Raw genomic sequence first — 19,594 nt, 5'->3', positions numbered from 1 at the left:
CTCACTCCCGGGTATCTGTTATTCTATATATAAACCACCCCAAACCCCTCGATTAGATTACAGTCTGTAACTCACTCCCGGGTATCTGTTATTCTATATATAAACCACCCCAAACCCCTCGATTAGATTCCAGTCTGTAACTCACTCTCGGGTATCTGTTATTCTATATATAAACCACCCCAAACCCCTCGATTAGATTCCAGTCTGTAACTCACTCCCGGGTATCTGTTATTCTATATATAAACCACCCCAAACCCCTCGATTAGATTCCAGTCTGTAACTCACTCCCGGGTATCTGTTATTCTATATATAAACCATCCAAAACCTCTCAATTAGATTCTAGTCTGTAACTCACTCCTGAGTATCTGTTATTCTATATATAAACCACCCCGAACCCCTCGATTAGATTCCAGTCTGTAACTCGCTCCCGGGTATCTGTTATATAAACCATCCAAAACCTCTCAATTAGATTCCAGTCTGTAACTCACTCCCGGGTATCTGTTATTCTATATATAAATCACCCCAAACCTCTCGATTAGATTACAGTCTGTAACTCACTCCCGGGTATCTGTTATTCTATATATAAACCATCCAAAAGCCCTCAATTAGATTCCAGTCTGTAACTCACTCACGGGTGTATGTTATTCTATATATAAACCACCCCGAATCCTTTAGTTCTGGGTATCTGTTATTTTAACTATCTGAGCTCCCTGACGAGATCCCAGACTGTAAACTATTCCCAGGTCTGTTATTCACCACAGTAGTAACACAGAGCTGAATTTAGTGAATATAATGGGGAGATTCTCCGCTGAAGCAAATGCTGTGAGGAAGAAACAATTTAATGCCTCAGAATTTATGTTATCTTTGTCCAGCCTAAATGGGAGGAGAATTGCGAATATTCCTGAAAATGAAACGTGGGGTTAGAGGTCTCCATGTTTTGCACACTGCCAGGGAGAGCCAGGGAGGGTGAGACCCGTCTCTGAAGGCGAAATTCTAGCTTCTAGTCTTGAGAATGGACACGGAAAGCCAAACTCATTCAGATTAAACTTAGACCCGTGCACACATGTGTCAAAATATCTGTGGTGATTGTAGATTAAGACACGAGCAACAACAAAATATCCACGGCGACAGCAGCAATTTGAGAGAACAGAACTGAAGAAATATTTTCTTGCTCCCATCCTCCAGACGCTGGGAACAGAGAGCGAAACGGAGGGTGAAAATATTTCCTGAGGAGTGAAAAAGCCGGAATAGCCAAGTCGATCCATGTTCCTGGATCGCAAATACCTGTGATAGTTAAGAGAGCCACCAGGGGCCTGGAGAGTTGGCCACCAGACACCCCATAGAGGTAAATGGTGTAGTTGGTTGTAGGCCTTAGGCCTGTGATGTAGGTCGATCGGCAGTCACCAGTCACTGTGGTATTCTGCAGTATCTCCGAACCCTGAGATTTGTACTGTATCAGGAAGGAGTCAAAGACATTCTCGGCTGTCCAGGAGAGGAGGAGGGAGTCAGCTGTGATGTTAGAGAATGAAAGGCTCCCAAACCTGCCTGATTTTTCTCCCTCTTTGTCTGCGGAAGCTAAAAGGAGGGTGAGAGAGAGAGAAATACACATTTTACTGGGAGCGAATCGGCTGCTGCTGATCGACTGCATGAGGAAGCATACTTTCAACATGGCTCCAATAGTTGCTCCATCACAATCTTAGAATCTCATGGCACAGAACGAGGCCATTTGACCCATCGTGGCGATGCAACCAATTCCCTTTAACTCGGAATCTGCTCGCCCCCCTCCCTCCAGCCTTTCAGATAGTTCTGATCCAAATAGCTTTCGATGTGCAAACAAAAGTTCCATTTGACTGGTTAATATATCCTATCTTCGATATTTATGTCAATCCTCTGTTTACTGAACCACCTGCCATGAATCGATGAATCTCCCCATCCTCTTCAGTGCTCTAAGTAGAACAAAATTAATTCTCTAAGAGATAAAATCAATTCAAAAGCATTAAAAGGTAATGGGGGGGGGGTTTACATATCCGACCCCCGCAGGCGAAAATCCTATTACGGCCGCTAACTCTCGCGAGAGAGAGAGAGGGCCCTAACGGGATTTGCGCCTCCTGCCAGCCATGTAATGAGGTTCACACCCAGTAAGGACATGGGCCTGATTACCATTAATTTGAGTACATTTAAATATACCCAAATGTGCTGGATCTTCCAGGGACGGTACATATTCCCCTCCTCGTGGAGGTAACATCACCATTGCTCTCCAGCAATCAAGATGGCCGTGCTGGGGGCACAGAGGTCAGTGTAGCCATCCACATGACAGGGCAGTGCCTTGCCAATTTTGCTTGGCACCGTGGCATTGCCAGGTTGGATGTGCTAGGGGTAAGGGCTTCCAGGGAACCCCATTGCAGGGGAGGGGTGTTCGCACTAACCTCCGATGCTGGAGATGATGGTGGGGCACCTTTATCTCCACACTGAAATGGGGGCCGGCCTTTAAAAAGGCCACCCCGATCTCTGTAGACCCAGCTAGATTTCTTTTGGGACAAAGTCTCCGAAGATCTGGAAATATCTGCTGTTTCTCGAGGGAGAAAGATGTTGGTTTTCAGTCAGAACCTGAAACTCCCCCATTTTCTGGAGAAATCCTGTCTTCCCTCCAAGGTATCAACACAGAATACACAACATTTGACAAATGGATGATTAAAATGGGCATCATTCCATGATGGACGGCCCCAGTTGCCATAGCGACATTGGAGCTTCCAGGAGCTGAGAATGTTCTGGGGTGCTAGGTAGGAAAAAGGTTGGATAATGGTTAAAAATAATTTTCTTGGGAAAGCTTCCTCACGAGAAATACCTGCAGTGGTTATTATAGTGGTTAGTGGTCTTGTTCGCCTGTTGCCAGAGAGCCCATAGAGAGAAATCAAGTACTTGGTACTGGGCCTCAGGCCTTCAATGAAGGATGACTGTTGGTGTACAGGCACAGTGAAGTTCCGCACCTCCTTGGATCCCTCCACTTTGTACTGGATCAGAAAGGAATCAAAGCCACTCTCTGCAGTCCAAAACATTTGGAGGGAGTTCTGCGTAACGTTATTCCCTGAAAGGCGGATAAGTTTACTCAGCCTGCTCGGTTTTACGCCATTGGTATCTATGGAAGCTGGGAGAGAAAGCAGAGATGATTTAAAGACTGCGCTGGAATAATGCCCCCTTGTGTAAAATTACTGATCTAATCCAGACAAAGCACATTCTTTCAGATTGGGCTAAATATCCGCAGCCTTCCAAAGGTGGGCGGATGGTCGTCCACAACAAGCAGATAAAGGAGAATAAAGCCTTGCACGTCTGGCCAGGTGGGCAGCCCAATAAATGTTCACCACAGACTTTGTGCAGGTTATAATCTCTGGTTCAGAGGCTGCTCTGAGTGCCCAGTTGAATTCCTGTGTGAAAAAGGCACAAGTTGTGAATGTTTCTCCAGATTGGAGGGTCCAGATCCCCCCGCGCCCCCTGAGGATTCTGCAGGCCACCCGCAGAGCCAGGTTCTGCCGGTACGGACCTGGTGTGTTTTACGCCGGCAGGACCCGCCGAAAACAAGTGGCCACTCGGCCCATCGACCGGCACGGCGCGATTCCCGCACCCACCGAAAAACCGGCGCCGGAGAATCCGGCAGCTGGCGTCAGGATTCACACCACCCCCTGCCGATTCTCCAGCCTGGCGGGGGGTCGGAGAATCCCGCCCCATGTCTCTGGGACAGAGGCAGAATACTTGAGATAAGATACAACTGAGTGACATTTGTAGGGAGATAAGACACATGCATCATATACACTGTAGATTTTGGTATAAATCCAGAATTATACAGAGATATATGTAATGCATATTATGGTATAAATCCACACAGCAACATACACTGCATACTATGGTATGTTATGGTACAGATCCACAGAGCTATATACGCTGTATATTATGGTATATATCCTCAGAGCTATATACACGGTATAGTATGGTACAGATGCACAGAGCTTTATATACTGTATATTATGGTACAGATCCACAGAGACATATACTCTGTGTATTATGGCACTAATCCACAAATCTATATACACTGTAAATTATGGTACAGATCCACAGTGATATATACCCTGTTTAATATGGTACAGGTCATTTGAGATGTATACATTGTATATTGTGATACAGCTCCACAGAGATATATACCCTGTATATTATGGTAAGGAGCTATTCTCACAGGTGGAGCAGATCCTGTACAGACAGCGATAGTGAGCAGATAGCTGGAAGATACCAACAGAGTGAATGGTTCTGCTATGATGCTTGTGTTTCATTCAATCAGGCACCATTCTACTCTAACATTATCCAGAGAGAGAGAGACAGAGAGTGAGGGAGAGAGCGAGAGATAGGAGAGAGAGATAGAGTGACAGACAGAGAGAGTGAGACAGGGGAGAGAGACAGAGAGAGAGCAAGAGAGAGAGCAAGTGTGAGAGAGAGAGAGAGAGAAAGAGATGACAGAGCTTGACAGAGAGACCATAAATAAACAGCCAGCTGACAGAGAGGGAGAGACAGAGAGAGAGAGCGACAGAGAGAGAGACAAAGAGAGAGAGAGCGACAGAGAGAGAGACAAAGAGAAAGAGAGTGACAGAGAGAGAGAGAGCGACAGAGAGAGAGCGAGCAACAGAGAGAGGGAGAGAGAGACCAACAGAGAGAGAGTGACAGAGAGAGAGAGCAGAGACAGAGAGACAGAGAGAGAGAGAGAGACAGAGAGAGAGACCAACAGAAAGAGAGTGACAAGTAGAGAGCATGACAGGGGGGAGGCACAGAGAGAGAGCGCAACAGAGAGAGAACAGAGAGAGAGAGACAAAGAGAAAGAGAGCGACAGAGAGAGAGAGCGACAAAGAGAGAGAGAGCGACAGAGAGAGAGAGCGACAAAGAGAGAGAGAGAGCGACAGAGATGACAGAGAGAGCACGCCAGAGAGACCATAAATAAATAGCCAGATGACAGAGACAGAGAGGGAGACAGAGAGAGAGAGAGACAGAGGGAGAGAGATAGAGAGAGAGAGACAGAGAGAGAGAGAGAGACAGAGAGAGAGAGAGAGACAGAGAGAGAGAGAGAGTGACAGAGAGAGACAGAGAGAGACAGAAAGAGAGAGATAGAGATGGAGAGAGAGAGGGACAGAGAGAGAGAAAGAGTATGAGAGAGACCATAAATAAACAGACAGACATGGTGAGAGACAAAGACAGCAACAAAGAGAGTGGCAGAGAGAGAGAGTGGCAGAGAGAGAGAGCGACAGAGAGCCCATAAATAAACAGCCAGACAGAGAGGGGCCCACAGATGTCATGTTAGACAGGTAGGAAACAAACCTTGACCCTGCTGATGTTTTGATGGAAGCATTCAGATGACCAGAGGTAACAGCGACGATGGGGGAACAATTCTCCAATTGCTCCAATGGATCCGCACAGGCCAAAGGGGAGGGGTGGACTGAGGCCAAGTGGTATCACTAAACAAGAGGGAACGATGCAGCCAACAGTGGAGGGATAGGAGTCTGAGGCGAACAGGTTTGTTGAGGGTCTCGGTTAGACTGACAGGAGTCACCAACGTTACCCAGCCATCTGACCCAAGAGTACGGGATAAAAACAAACTGCTTCAGGTTCAACCCCAGCAGAAACGGAAATCCTCAGAGGGAATGGGAGTGTGAGAGATGCCAAGGAATGGGAATGTGAGCGAAGACAAGGAATGGGAATTGAAGAAATGACAAGGAATGGGAATGTGAGCAATAACAAGGAATGGGAATGTGAGCAATGACAAGGAATGGGAATTGAAGAGATAACAAGGAATGGGAATTGAAGAGATGACAAGGAATGGGAATGTGAGCGATGACAAGGAATGAGAATTGAAGAGATGACAAGGAATGGGAATGTGAGCGATCACAAGGAATGGGAATTGAAGAAATGTCAAGAAATGGGAATGTGAGTGATTACAAGGAATGGGAATTGAAGAGATAAGAAGGAATGGGAATGGGAGAAATGACAAGGAATGGGAATTGAAGAGATAACAAGGAATGGGAATGTGAGCGAAGACCAGGAATGGGAATGTGAGCGATCACAAGGAATGGGAATTGAAGAGATGACAAGGAATGGGAATGTGAGCGATCACAAGGAATGGGACTTGAAGAGATGACAAGGAATGGGAATGTGAGCGATCACAAGGAATGGGACTTGAAGAGATGACAAGGAATGGGAATGTGAGCGATCACAAGGAATGGGACTTGAAGAGATGACAAGGAATGGGAATGCGAGATGAGAAGGAATCGAGGTGTTTTTAAAACAACATTGAATCTTGGGATACGAGTCTCACTGGCTAGGGCAGCATTTAATTGTCCAGTCCTAGTTGCCTTTAAGAAGGTGGTGGTGAGCTGCCTCTTGAACCGCTGTAGTCCATGTGGTGTCGGTCCAGCCACTTTTATCCCAAAGGTGTTTGAAAAAACTGAGCGAAAGGTTATTTCAGAAGGCAATTAAGAGTTAGCCACAGGGGAATAGAAAGGGTAGAGATGACAAGGAATGGGAATTCAAAGATCAGAATAAATGGGAATTAAAGAGATAACAAGGAATGGTTAAGAAATCATTTCTTGGTTGATAACGAAACTCTATATCTATATACAGGATTATATAGTATGGAGAAGAGAGAGCGAGAGACATCCTAGAGAGAGACAAATTTCAATGTTTGTTCCAATGGGGAGGAAAGTCGGCACAATGAAACTTGCCACTCCAGAGGTAGGCTGAGTTGCCATGGTAGCAGGGATGCTCTCCAAGAGATGAAAGTCAGGAAACTTTTGCCCCCTTTGCGCCAAAAGGGGGGCCAAAATTATTTCCGTCCCCCGAGAGAACGTCGTGGGGTGGCAGTGCTACCTGTGGTCGTCACGACGATGGAGAGCGGGCTGGTGTGACGGCCGCCGGACACTCCATAGACATAGATGGTGTACTTGGTGGTAGGCTTGAGGCCTAGGAGGACGTACGATCGCCGGTTGCCAGTCACCCTGAGCTTCCGCACCTCCTCGGAGCCCTGGGCTCTGAACTGAATAACGTAGGAGTCAAAGGCCCACTGCGTCGACCAGGAGAGCTCCACGGAGTCCGCCATGATGTTAGAGACTGAGAGGCTACCCAGAGCCTTCACCTGACCTGGTCTTACACCTTCCTTCACTATGGAAACTAGAGGCAAGAGACAGAGAGATAGAGACAAGGGGGTAAAATATCAGATTTTAAAGAAAAGAAAAACACCCTTTCAGCCTGGAAAAATAAGGAGAGCTTGTCTTTCAATCGTGCTCTTTACCACCTCAGGACATCTCAAAGACACAGAAAACATTTGAAGTGTAATGCCTGTTATGTAGCCAATATATGCTCAGCAAAATCCCACAAAGCAATGACCAGGCAACCTGTCTAATAGTGACTTTGTTTGAGGGATCATTATTGGCCAGGACCCCGGGGGATAACTCCCCGGTTCTTTAGATGGGAGGCTCGGATTAACACTCCATCCGAAAGATGGCAGCTCTTTTGATGCAGCACTCCCTGGAGTGACTTCCCGGATTATGTGCAACTTCTAGGGTGAGATCTGAAATCCTCTGACTCAGATGCCAGAGTACCACAATGCTGGACAACATCGCATCGCAAACGCTTTCAATCTACCCACCGGCCTATGGAGACATTCGGGCACAGGAGGCAGTGCGGAGAGGAATCTGCATTGTCAGAGGGTCAGGGAGATAAGGAAGGACTGGAGAGACCTGGACTATTCACCCCGGAAAGGCAACATCTTCTGGGAGGTTCAGATTGATTTGATGAGTTTATGTAATTTTAACCTTAACTGTGAGAGTAGGGCAAGAAGACACAAGTTAAAATTAGGAAGAGGTAATTCAAAACGTGGAAACATAGAAAATTGCAGCAGGAGGAGGCCATTTGGCCCTTCGAGCCTGCTCCGCCATTCATTATGAGCATGGCTGATCATCCAACTCAATAGCCTAATCCTGCTTTCCATATCCCCTTCGCCCTACATGCTATATCTAACTGCTTCTTGAAAACATGTTTTGGCCTCAACTCTGTGATGGTGAATTTCACAGGCCGACTACTCTCTGGTTGAGGAAATATATCTTCACCTCTGTCCTAAATGGTCTACCCCGTATCGTCAGACTGTGACCCCTGGTTCTGGACACACCCCCACCGTTGGGAATGTCCTTTCTGCATCTACCCTGTCCAGCCCTGTCAGAATTTCAGAGATTTCGATGAGATCTCCCCTCATTCTTCTGAACTCCAGCGAGATTCTTCCGAACTCCAGCGAGTACAATCTTAACCGACTCAATCTCCCCCCATAAGTCCGTCCTGTCAGCCCAGGAATGAGCCTGGTTATTGGGTATGTGATATAAAGAGGTCCTTTCCAGAACTTTGTGTGATGCTGGGAAAGAGTCCGGGTCGAACTTGCTGCTCTTGATTCAATTGCATAGTATTAACAGGCCATTCGGACCAATTAGTCGAAGCTGGTTTTTACAATCCACACCAGCCTCCTTCATCCCATCCCCCTGAATCTTCCACACACAGAAGAAACAATGGACAGGTTAGCAGCATTGAGCCTATTCTAAAATGGAAGCGGTGACCATAGTATCGAGGCTGGCTACAGGTTGATAAGGTTGGGGAAGCAGTGGGGGAGGGGGGGGGTGCGGGATTGGGGTGGGGGGGGGGGGGGGGGGGGGCAGAGAGTGATATTTCCTGGAGTGCCCATAGTTGTTTAAACCCTTGTTGTATCACACAATACCTGTGGTGGAAGCCACAAAGGCCATTAGCTTTGTGATTTGACTTTCAAAGACCCCATAGAGGTAGATGGTGTATTTGGTGCTAGGCCTGAGGCCTGTGATGACGAATATTCTGTGATCTCCAGCCACGGTCAGGTTCCTCATGCTCGGGGAGCCGTGGGCTCGGTACTGGATCAGAAAGAACTCGTAGACCCGCCCCACTGTCCAGGAGAGCTGGAGGGAGTCCGGGCTGACATTAGATACGCCAGGTCTGACTGGGACCCCCGGTGTTGGACTAACTTCATCTGCGGAGTCTAAAAGAGAGAAAATTAGATGAGAATTGTGAAGAGTTCCCCGTAGCCGTCACCAAACATCAGAATAGTTGAGCGGTTACAGCACAGAAGGAGGCGATTCTTCCCATCATGTCTGTACTAGCTCTGAGCAGGAGCAATTCGAGCGAGTGCCAATTTCCGGCCTTCTACGTGGAGCCCTGTAAATCTTTCCTCTTCGGGAATATGATCCAATTCTCTTTTGAAAGCCTCAGTTGAATCTGCCTTCACCGCACTCCCAGGCTGTGAAATCCTGGTCTAAGTCACCCGCAGTGTGAAAAAGTTTCCCCTCATGTCGCCCTTGTTATTTTGCCAATTACTTGATATTAGTGTCCTCAGTTTCCCACCTTTCACCCATTGGGAACAGTTTCTTCCGATCCACTCTGTCCAGAACACTTCAATCAGTGAACCACAGTTTGTTTCTTCAGAGGGCCTCATTTGAAGTTCTCAATTATTGACCGATTCCAGGTTTGTACAAACCCATGACAAGGGGGTGAGGGGTTGGGGAGGGGGGGATTCCTTTGCACAGCGAGCTGTGCTCTGGAAAGGGAAGTGGAGGCAGATTCTATTGTAACTGTCAAAAGGGAGCTGGGTAAGTGTTTGCAAAGGAGAGATTTATATGGGGTACGGGAACACACAGGGGTGTGGGATGGATAGTAGAGCTCTTTCAGAGACTGGTGCAGTCACGACGGGCTGAATGGCCTCCTCCATCTGCTCCATAAGATGCTGTGCGTTCTGTGCGTAATTGGAAGATCTGGAACGGGATGCTCAGCTAAAGGGTTGACTTGGCAATGCAGTAATGGGCCACAATATCAGGTTATAGATAACGTTTCCTGTGCAGCCACCAAGTGCAAACTCGCACAGGACTAGCCTGTAATCAGGTAGCTGATAGACACGCAGGCAAAACTGTGGCAACATGAGGGAATGTAACAAAACAATGGAGCTATCCTCAAGTGACCTGGATTGAGGAACAAGCAATTGAAAGGAATATGGCCTCAAGGTCCCGGAAAGACTTAGTCTCTTTATGGAGTTTGGAAAGCCAGGAATGGCAGACAGAATGGTACTGGGAACCATCCTGATTATTTATGGAAGGAAGAATGGTGGAGAGAAAGAGAGTGAGGCAGAGGGGATTGAATGTTCAGTGAGACAAAATTAAACCAATGATATGAAGAACATCAAAGAGTTAAAACACTGAGACTCTTTCTTCTGGGATGGAAAGAAAACTGGGAGAAATCACAGGGATTGGGAATTGGCACGATGGGAAGGAATGGGAATTGAAGAGATGGCAAGGAATGAGAATTGGAGCGATGAAATGAACTGAAATGAAAATGTAATGAAATAATAATCGCTTATTGTCAGGCTTCAAGTAGGCTTCAAATTAAATTACTGTGAAAAGCCCCTCATCGCCACATTCCGGCGCCTGTTCAGGGAGGCTGGTGCGGGAACCAGAGATGGCAAGGAATGGGAATTGAAGCGATGGCACGGAATGAGAATCGGAGAGATGACAAGGAATGGGAATCGGAGAGATGGCATGGAATGAGAATTGAAGCGATGACAAGGAATGGGAATGGGGGAGATGACAAGGAATGGGAATGGGGAGATGACAAGGAATGGGAATTAAAGAGGTCGCAAGGAATGGGAATTGAAGAGATGACAAGGAATGGGAATCAGAGAGATGGTAAGGAATTGGAATCAGAGAGATGACAAGGAATGAGAATCGGAGAGATGACAAGGAATGGGAATGGGGAGATGAGAAGGAATGGGAATTAAAGAGGTCGCAAGGAATGGGAATCGGAGAGATGCCAAGGAATGGGAATCGGAGAGATGGCATGGAATGGAAATAGGAGAGATGACAAGGAATGAGAATCGGAGAGATGACAAGGAATGGGAATTGAAGAGATGGCAAGGAATGGGAATTGAAGAGATGGTAAGGAATGGGAATCGGAGAGTTGACAAGGAATGGGAATGGGAGAGATGACAAGGAATGAGAATCGGAGAGATGACAAGGAATGAGAATCAGAGAGATGATAAGGAATGGGGGAAATGACAAGGAATGAGAATCGGAGAGATGATAAGGAATGGGAATGGGGGAGATGACAAGGAATGGGAGTGGGGGAGATGACAAGGAATGAGAATCGGAGAGATGACAAGGAATGGGAATGGGGGAGATGACAAGGAATGAGAATCGGAGAGATGACAAGGAATGGGAATGGGGGAGATGACAAGGAATGAGAATCGGAGAGATGGCAAGGAATGAGAATCGGAGAGATGATAAGGAATGGGAATGGGGGAGATGACAAGGAATGGGAGTGGGGGAGATGACAAGGAATGAGAATCGGAGAGATGACAAGGAATGGGAATGGGGGAGATGACAAGGAATGAGAATCGGAGAGATGGCAAGGAATGAGAATCGGAGAGATGGCAAGGAATGAGAATCGGAGAGATGACAAGGAATGAGAATCGGAGAGATGACAAGGAATGGGAATGGGGGAGATGACAAGGAATTGGAATGGGAGAGATGATAAGGAATGGGAATGGGAGAGATGATAAGGAATGAGAATCGGAGAAATGACAAGGAATGAGAATCGGAGAGATGACAAGGAATGGGAATGGGGCAGATGACAAGGAATGGGAATTGAAGAGATGACAAGGAATGAGAATTGGAGAGATGACAAGGAATGGGAATGGGGGAGATGACAAGGAATGTCATCTGTGGCCTACTGTCCCCATGAATCACACGAGCATGTCATAGGATTCAGCCCTCAGGCCAGAGGCATCCTGCTGAATTGCTGAAGCGATCTCACTTCAGCAGCGCTGTTTTAAGAAGGAAAGATTTGCCTTGTCCATTCAGGAAAGGTTGAGGAAATATTTCCCATCAGATCCTCCGTCGCAGCCGGTGTACCTTTGGTGGTGGCAGTTGAGGACAGGGGGGCTGTGTGACGACCGCTGGAAACCCCGTAGAGGTAGAAGGTGTACTTGGTAGTAGGCCTGAGGCCTGTGACGGTATGGGATCGACTGTGGCCACTCACGAACAGTTTCCGCACCTCCTCCAAGCCCTGGGCTCTGTACTGCACGGCGTAAGAATCAAAGTCCCTCTTGGCTAACCAGGACAGCCTAACCGAGTGAGGCGTCAGGGCCAAAGCGGAAAGGCTGCCTAACTCCACCGTGTGGTTAGGCTCCATGACAACCATTCCTGTGGGAGCTACAACAACAACATGCATTTGTATAGCGCCTTTGAAAGGAGTAAAATGCACCCATTGGGCACTTCACACGAGCTACCTTTAAAACCCAATCTCCTATGTTCATGGAGGCATACTATCCCGTTGAAGTGCGTCAAGTATGAATAAATAATTTGCACAGAAAACAAGAGTTAAAAAAATAAAGTGTACATGGACGCACCCCTCTGATTGATTTGAAATAAAAAATACCTGCTGTTGTCACTACACTGGTCAGTGGCTTTGTGCGCTGGCCCTTAGTGACCCCATAGAGATGAACAGTGTAGACGGTGGTAGGCCTCAGGCCTTTGATGAAGGAGGACCGTCGGTTGCTAGCCATTGTGAGGTTGTGCACTCCCTGGGGCTCTGCACTGCTGTACTGTATCAGAAAGGAATCAAAGCCTTTGCTCGCCGTCCAGGAGAGTTTGAAGGATTGAGTCGTGATGTGAGAGACAGAAATGTCACCAAGTTTACTTGGCTTCCCAGTGTCTTTAACTGCAGAGGCTAAGAAAGGGGGAAAAGAAAAGGAAACGTTTTACTGGGTGGCAAGGGCGATCCTGAGGCCTAGGTGGCAGGCTCCGGGTTGTGACTAAGTTCTAACCACAGCTTGCGTGTTCAGATAAACATGGGCGGCATCCATCACTGACACTCAGTCCCTCAGAGAAACACTTCATAAAAGGGAGCAGCCAAGAGGCCTGGGAACATAGTAACAGGAACATGCCCAGACTGCAGCTCATCCATTCTGCCATTCAGAGAGATCCCGGCTAACCTCTCTCTTCAATTGACACCATTTCACCCACCGGAAACTCCCTTTCCCTGACCCAACAAAAACCTTGCAGTCTCAAAACTGATCCAACTGGCCCATTTTAGCCAAGAGAGGTCCAGATTTCCAACCCCTTTTGGGTGAAAAATGAATCCTGTTTCATTCCCAGCCGCCTTGTTCCAATTTTAAGATGAAACCCCAAACAGTTTATCTGTCTTATTAATCAGTGTGAACATACCGATCACACCTTTCAAACTCAAGGGATCAAAGCCAAGATAATTCAAAACTATCCTCGTCGGTTAACTCACTAATCGTAGAAAAATCCAGAATGTTAGGACAATAATTCTATAATGTAAAGTTAGCCTTCCATTTTCCTCGTGATTCTTGAATAAAATGAAAGGAGGACACAACTTGTAAATACAGAGCAAATCGAACTCACTGAGATAGAAAAAGAGAGTAGCAGATATATCACCTTTGAATTCTTGGCGGAAACCCCTTGGTTACAGCCGAACCCTCCCACCACCATTGCTCACCCTCCCCTTATTGCCCAGAATATGACTGGTACTCTGCCATACTCAGAGAGGCCTTGTATCTATGGCAACTGAGGTGTAGAATATTGGAAGTGACTCCAATCAGACCGGTGCAAATTAAAAGGAGCACAGGCTGTTGAGGCCCTCACTAATTTTCTCAATCAATACTCGAATCCTATTGGTCTGTCAGAGAAAATTTAAGGAATAGATTTCATTTTCAAGACGAGGAAGCAACAGAAATTACAAAGTGTTACTCTTCTGAGTGGAAATACCTGAGGTGTTGGCTGAAGTGGTCAGTAGCCTGGTGCGTTGGCCACTAGTCACCCCGTAGAGATAGAGCCTGTAGACGGTGGTAGGCCTCAGGCCTGTGATGATGGCGGATCGACGGTCACCGGTTACTGTGAGATTTCTCACATCCTCAGAGCCCTCAAGCCCATATTCGATGAGAAAGGAGTCATAGGTCCTTTCTGTTTTCCAGGAGAGTTCGAGGGAGTGGGCCGTGACTTTAGACACTGAGACATTGCCTACACCTGCTACCGCGATCGGTCCATGACCCTCTTTATCTGTGGAGACTACAAGTTGAAATAAAAACAACGACCATTAATCGGCCTTCTGGCCACACCCTGAGGAGAAAGATAGAGTGAGTTCTAAACAACAAATCCCAGTGAGGAGAGGCAGAGAGAGGAACAGACTTTAAAGATCTGAGATTCCATCCTCTCTGTCCCAATATGGAAATTACCCCAGCATTGACGGAGCATTTGGCTGATTAAAGATGCTTTGAATGTCAATGTTGCTTCGAGGAATAGAAGGTTTAATGGCACCTCACCAGCAGCTAAATGAGAACAACAACAAATTGCATTTACCTAGCACCTTTAGAGTCATCAAATGTCCCGAGGAACATCATGGGAGCATTTTCAGACAGAATTTGACACCAAGCCACTTAAAGAGATATTAAAACAAGTAACTCTAAGCTTGGCCAAAGAGATAGTTAAGGAGCATCTTAATGAAGGTGAATGAGTAAATTACTGTCCGGCTCACTGACGACACCCTCCCCCATTGACTGGAACACAGTCTCGGCCTGTCACTGTTATTGGTCCAGACTGATCTGTATCTCCCATAAAGGTTTAGTGATTGAAAAGAGAGAGTGAATAACGACAGCCTGTAAGCCCATTGGAGATGGCAATAAAAAAAACGATGAAAATATTTTTCCTCAGAAAGAATCCAGGTAAGAAACGAGGAAAATATTTTTCGTTGACTGTCCGTAGTGAAAGATGGAGAATGGAGATATTTCACCGGGAATCGGGGTGTTGTTTGGCTGAACGATAGGTACCTCTTGTGGTGATTACCACTGTCGATATTGCTGAGCGTTGGCCTCTGGAAATCCCGTAGACATAGATGGTGTATTTGGTGTTCGGCCTCAGTCCTGTGATGAGGTAGGAGCGGCGATGGGCTGTCACGGTCAGGTTCCGCACACTCTGGGATCCCTGGGCTCTGTACTGGATCAGGAAGGAGCTAAACACCAACCGTGTCGTCCAGGCGATCCGCACCGAGTGGGCAGTCACCTCGGAAACGGAGAGTGCGGCAAGTTTAACGGGTTTGACCGCGTCTTTATCTGTGGGGGCTTGAAGGAGGAGGGAAGAGAGGAAAGAACAGAGGGAAAATATTCACCAGAGGGTCGAGCCTGAGCACAGGACAACAAAGTCAGAGAAAAACCAGAGAAAAATCAGTCGTTAAAACAAATCGTGCCAATCAGAAACACTTCTGTTAACTCCCTACTCAGTCTGTAAGATGCACGTGGATGCTGAAATCCATCTCAATCACTGTGACATATCTAATGCAACTGTGACCCTCTATTTCCTCTCCTGACAGTAAACAATGTAACAGTAGGGGTGGGATTGTGTAACATGCACTATGTGACGGAGAACGTGTTAGTGGACCTTTCGAGGATGTATACTGGATGAGGGCGGCAGATGCTAAAGAGTTTACCATCAGTTCTTCACAGCAAACACAGTGTGTTTCTGCAAATTGCACTGTTTGAAAGAATGGCTTTGATTGGATACAGAGCCTTGTTCTCCAGCCGCTTCCCAGCATTCCTCACAGTGAAGCGAGCTGCCATTGTTATTCGGGACAATTAAGAAAGAACAATGGGGCTAATTACAGGTTATCCAGGCTACAATTCTCTGGGGTTGAGATGTTAAACAACATCAAACTTGCATTCATTTAGGGCGGCATGTGGCGCAGTGGTTAGCACTGGGACTGCACCGGGTTCGAATCCCAGCCCTGGATCACTCTCCGTGTGGAGTTTGCACATTCTCCCAGTGTCTGCGTGGGGTTCACCCCCACAACCCAAAGATGTGCAGTTAGGTGGATTGGCCGTGCTAAATTCTCCCTCAATTGGAAAAGAAAAATTGGGTACTCTAAATTTAAAAAAAACTTGCATTCATTTTGTGCCTTTAATACGTGAAAATCAGCCAGGACACCGGGAATACCAAACAGGAATCTGTAAATATTTGATAGAATATCAGCATTTTAACGAGGCGGAAGGAGGCCATTCGCCCATTGAGTCTGTACTGGCTCTCCAAATGAGAATCGTGACTTAGTGCCATCCCTCAGCCTTTTCCCCTGTAAGCCCCGCACACTGATTCTGTTCAAAAAATCCACAGAACCCGACAGTGTTGATGGAGACCATTCGGCCCATTGAGTACGCACCGACCCTCTGTAAGAGAACCCTATCGAGGCCCTTATTTTGTAAATCACATTAAATCTGTGCCCCCTTGTTCTTGATCCTTTTACGAGCGAGAACAGTTTCTCCCTGTCTAGTCTGGCCAGCCCACTCATGATTTGGAACATCTCTCTCCTCTCAGAGAGAACGGTCCCAATCTCTCCAATCTATCCTCATAACGGAAGTTTCTCATCCCTGGAACCATTCTTGTAAACCTCTTCTGCCCTCTCTCCAATGTGTTCACATCCTTCCTATAGTGTGGTGGCCAAATATTTACCGATTCCTGTTTGGTATTCCCAGTGTCCTGGTTGATGGCCAGAATTGTCCACAATATCCCAGCTGAGGTCTAACTAAATTCAGCATAACCTCCTTGCTTTTACACTCTGGGCGGGATTCTCTTATCCTGCGGCAGAGTGTCCACGGCGTCGTAAACGCTGTCGCGTTTTATGACGGTGTGAACGGGCCGCTCCCAGGAGTAATTCTGGCCCCGACAGGTGGCCAAGACGGTGCTGGAGCGGTTCGCGTTGCTCCAGCTGCTGATTCCAGCGCGAACTGTGCGCCGCGGGATCCGCGCATGCGCAGTGGCGCCGGCGCCAACGTGCACATGCGCAGAGGCACCAACGTGCGCATGCGCAGTGGCCTCCTTCAACGCGCCGGCCCCGACGCAACATGGCCTAGGGCTACAGGGGCCAGCGCATAGGAAAGGAGACCCCCAGCCAGAGAGGCTGGCCCACCAATCGGTGGGCCCCGATCGCAGGCCAGGTCACATCGGAGGCCCGGACTCCCACAGGCCGCTACCCGACTCTTTAACACCGAGATCCCGCTGGCTCACAGCAGGTCAGAACGGCAGCGGTGGGACTTAATATTTTTTTTACAGCCGCTCGGCCCATTAGGGCCAGAGAATCGCGGGCGGGGGGGCATGTAGAGCGGCACACGACCAGCGCCGTGTCACCCACGCCGGCGCTAATGCTCCACTCTGCGGAGAATGCATGCTGGCGTCATGGCAACGTGGCCTGGTCGCAGGGATTCTCCGGCCTGGCCCAGGGCTGGGAGAATCCCACTCTCTATATCCCTATTAATAAAGCCCAGATCACGATATGCTTAATTAATCGCTCTCTCCACCTGCCATCTTCAATGATCTAAGCACATATACACCCAGGTCCCTTTGCTCCTGCACCCCATTTAGAATTGTACCTCTTATTTTTTTATTGTCTCTCCATGTTCATCCTGTCAAAATGCATCACCTCACACTTCTCCACATTGAACTTCATCTGCCACCTCTCTGCCCACTCCACCAACTTGTCCATGTCTTTTTGAAGCTTTACACTGTCTCCTCAGCAGTCCCCAATGCCTCCAGGTTTTGTGTCATCCGAACATTTTGAAACTGTTCCCTGCACCCCAAGACCTGGATCGTGGAGGGCCCCAGTCCGACGCCTGGGGACATCTTCCTTTATTCCGAAAAATAACCATTGACCATGAACCTCTGCTTCCTATTATTCAGCCACTTTTGTAACAGGATACCAGGAATATTGACCAGGACATTGGGAACATTGGACCGGACAACAGAAAGATATGACAACACAGTGCAGAATATTGCCCAGTCAGCTGGGGAGAATGCGGAATTGGACGGTGCGGAATATTGGATGGGATAATGCGTCATGGTGGGGGGGGGGGGGGGGGGGGGGGGGGGGGGGGGGGATTTTTCTTCCCGTTTTCGCTAGCGGGATATTTCAGTCCCGCCAATGGCAGACCGGCGGGTGGGGGCTGGGGTGAGGGGTCGATTCGATGGGAATTCCCAATGACAGTCCCGGGACCGGGATTTTCCAGTGCTGGCTAATTGCGCACCACCTCCGGCCACTGGCAATCATGGCGTGGAGGGGGGGGGAGGGGGGGGGTTGGAAAATAACCCCCCATGATGAGATGATTGATTCTCGGCATTTGGATCAAGCTGATCAAACTCGCTGCAAATTGCAGTTGCTTAGACATAACGACATTTCCTGGAGTTCAGAGCAGCAGATCTGTCAGCTTTGAATCCCTGTGGACAGTGCGAGGCCCACACCCAAGCCCAGGGCATGCTGGGTACATGAGGCTCTCATGCTAGTAATAACCCCACATCTTTGTCGAGAGAGTGATTCCTCTTGTTGGACCTGTGTCAGCTCAAAACGATAGTGCTAACTTCCACCGTAAAAAATTTCCCTCATTTCATTACTTCGACAGAGTAAAATTAAAGAAGACATTTATTTTTTCTTGCCAAGGAAGCAACAGAAATTACAAAGTGTTACTCTTTCTGAGTGGATATACCTGAGGTGTTGGCTGAAGTGGTCAGTAGCCTGGTGCGTTGGCCAGCAGTCACCCCGTAGAGATAGAGCCTATAGGCAGTGGTAGGCCTCAGGCCTGTGATGATGGTGGATCGACGGTCGCCAGTTACTGTGAGATTTCTCACATCCTCAGAGCCCTCAAGCCCGTATTCGATGAGAAAGGAGTCATAGGTCCTCGTGATTTGCCAGGAGAGCTCGAGGGAATGGACGGTGACCTTAGACACTGAGACATTGTCCACAACCGCCACCGTGATTGGCCTCTGACTCTCTTTAACTGTGGAGACTACAATTCAAAGTAAAAACAACGATCATTAATCGGCCCTCTGGCCACACCCTGAGGAGAAACATGTGTGAATTCTGGGCTGGAAATGGAGGAAAAAACAAATGCCAATGAGGAGAGGCAGAGAGAGGAACAGGTCTGAGATTCACCCCTTTCTATCACAGTACAGAAATCACTCCAGCATTGACAGAAGATCCGTCTGATTAAAGATGCTTCAAAAGTCAGTGCTGCCTCGAGGAATAGAAGATTTAACGGCACCTCACCAGCAACTAAAGGAGATTGTGAGAATACTACAAATTGCATTTATCTAGCACCATTAGAGTCATCAAATGTTTCGATGAACATCACGGGAGCGTTTTTGGACAGAATCTGACACTGATCCACTTAAAGAGATGTCACAACAAGAAGCAACTATTAGCTTGGTCAAAGAGGTAGAATGTTAGGAGCTTCTTAAAGCAGGGTAGAGGATTGGAGAGAGGTTTAAGAATATTAACAGAAGTGTAATAATGTCCATTATTACTATGCATAGACCAGGTTCGGTCGAGGCATGTTCTGAATCTTTTTAACCTTTATATCACTGAGTCAGACAAGCTCTGATAGACTGACAGGAAACGTTATCAGATCCTCCCTATATTACTGCGGGGACATCGGACATCACAACAGCGAGAATTC

At 47.6% G+C, this 19,594-nt stretch overlaps 1 protein-coding gene across 1 annotated transcript in view; it reads right to left on the bottom strand.

The window, feature by feature from the left end:
- LOC119975785 (tenascin-X-like) overlaps nt 1-19,594 on the bottom strand; it is a 221,067-nt gene that overhangs the window by 29,919 nt on the left and 171,554 nt on the right. The window contains exons 28-36 of the mRNA XM_038815633.1: nt 18,626-18,925; nt 14,933-15,223; nt 13,875-14,174; nt 12,523-12,813; nt 11,997-12,296; nt 8,789-9,079; nt 6,898-7,197; nt 2,846-3,145; nt 1,285-1,575 (exon numbers count right to left, since the gene is read on the bottom strand). Of these exons, the coding sequence (XP_038671561.1) occupies nt 1,285-1,575; nt 2,846-3,145; nt 6,898-7,197; nt 8,789-9,079; nt 11,997-12,296; nt 12,523-12,813; nt 13,875-14,174; nt 14,933-15,223; nt 18,626-18,925 (2,664 nt within the window). The remainder of the gene's footprint in view (nt 1-1,284; nt 1,576-2,845; nt 3,146-6,897; nt 7,198-8,788; nt 9,080-11,996; nt 12,297-12,522; nt 12,814-13,874; nt 14,175-14,932; nt 15,224-18,625; nt 18,926-19,594) is intronic.

This window comes from Scyliorhinus canicula, chromosome 13, assembly GCF_902713615.1.
Source record: "Scyliorhinus canicula chromosome 13, sScyCan1.1, whole genome shotgun sequence".
NCBI lineage: Eukaryota > Metazoa > Chordata > Chondrichthyes > Carcharhiniformes > Scyliorhinidae > Scyliorhinus > Scyliorhinus canicula.
This window is presented reverse-complemented; position numbering and strand designations above follow the sequence as displayed.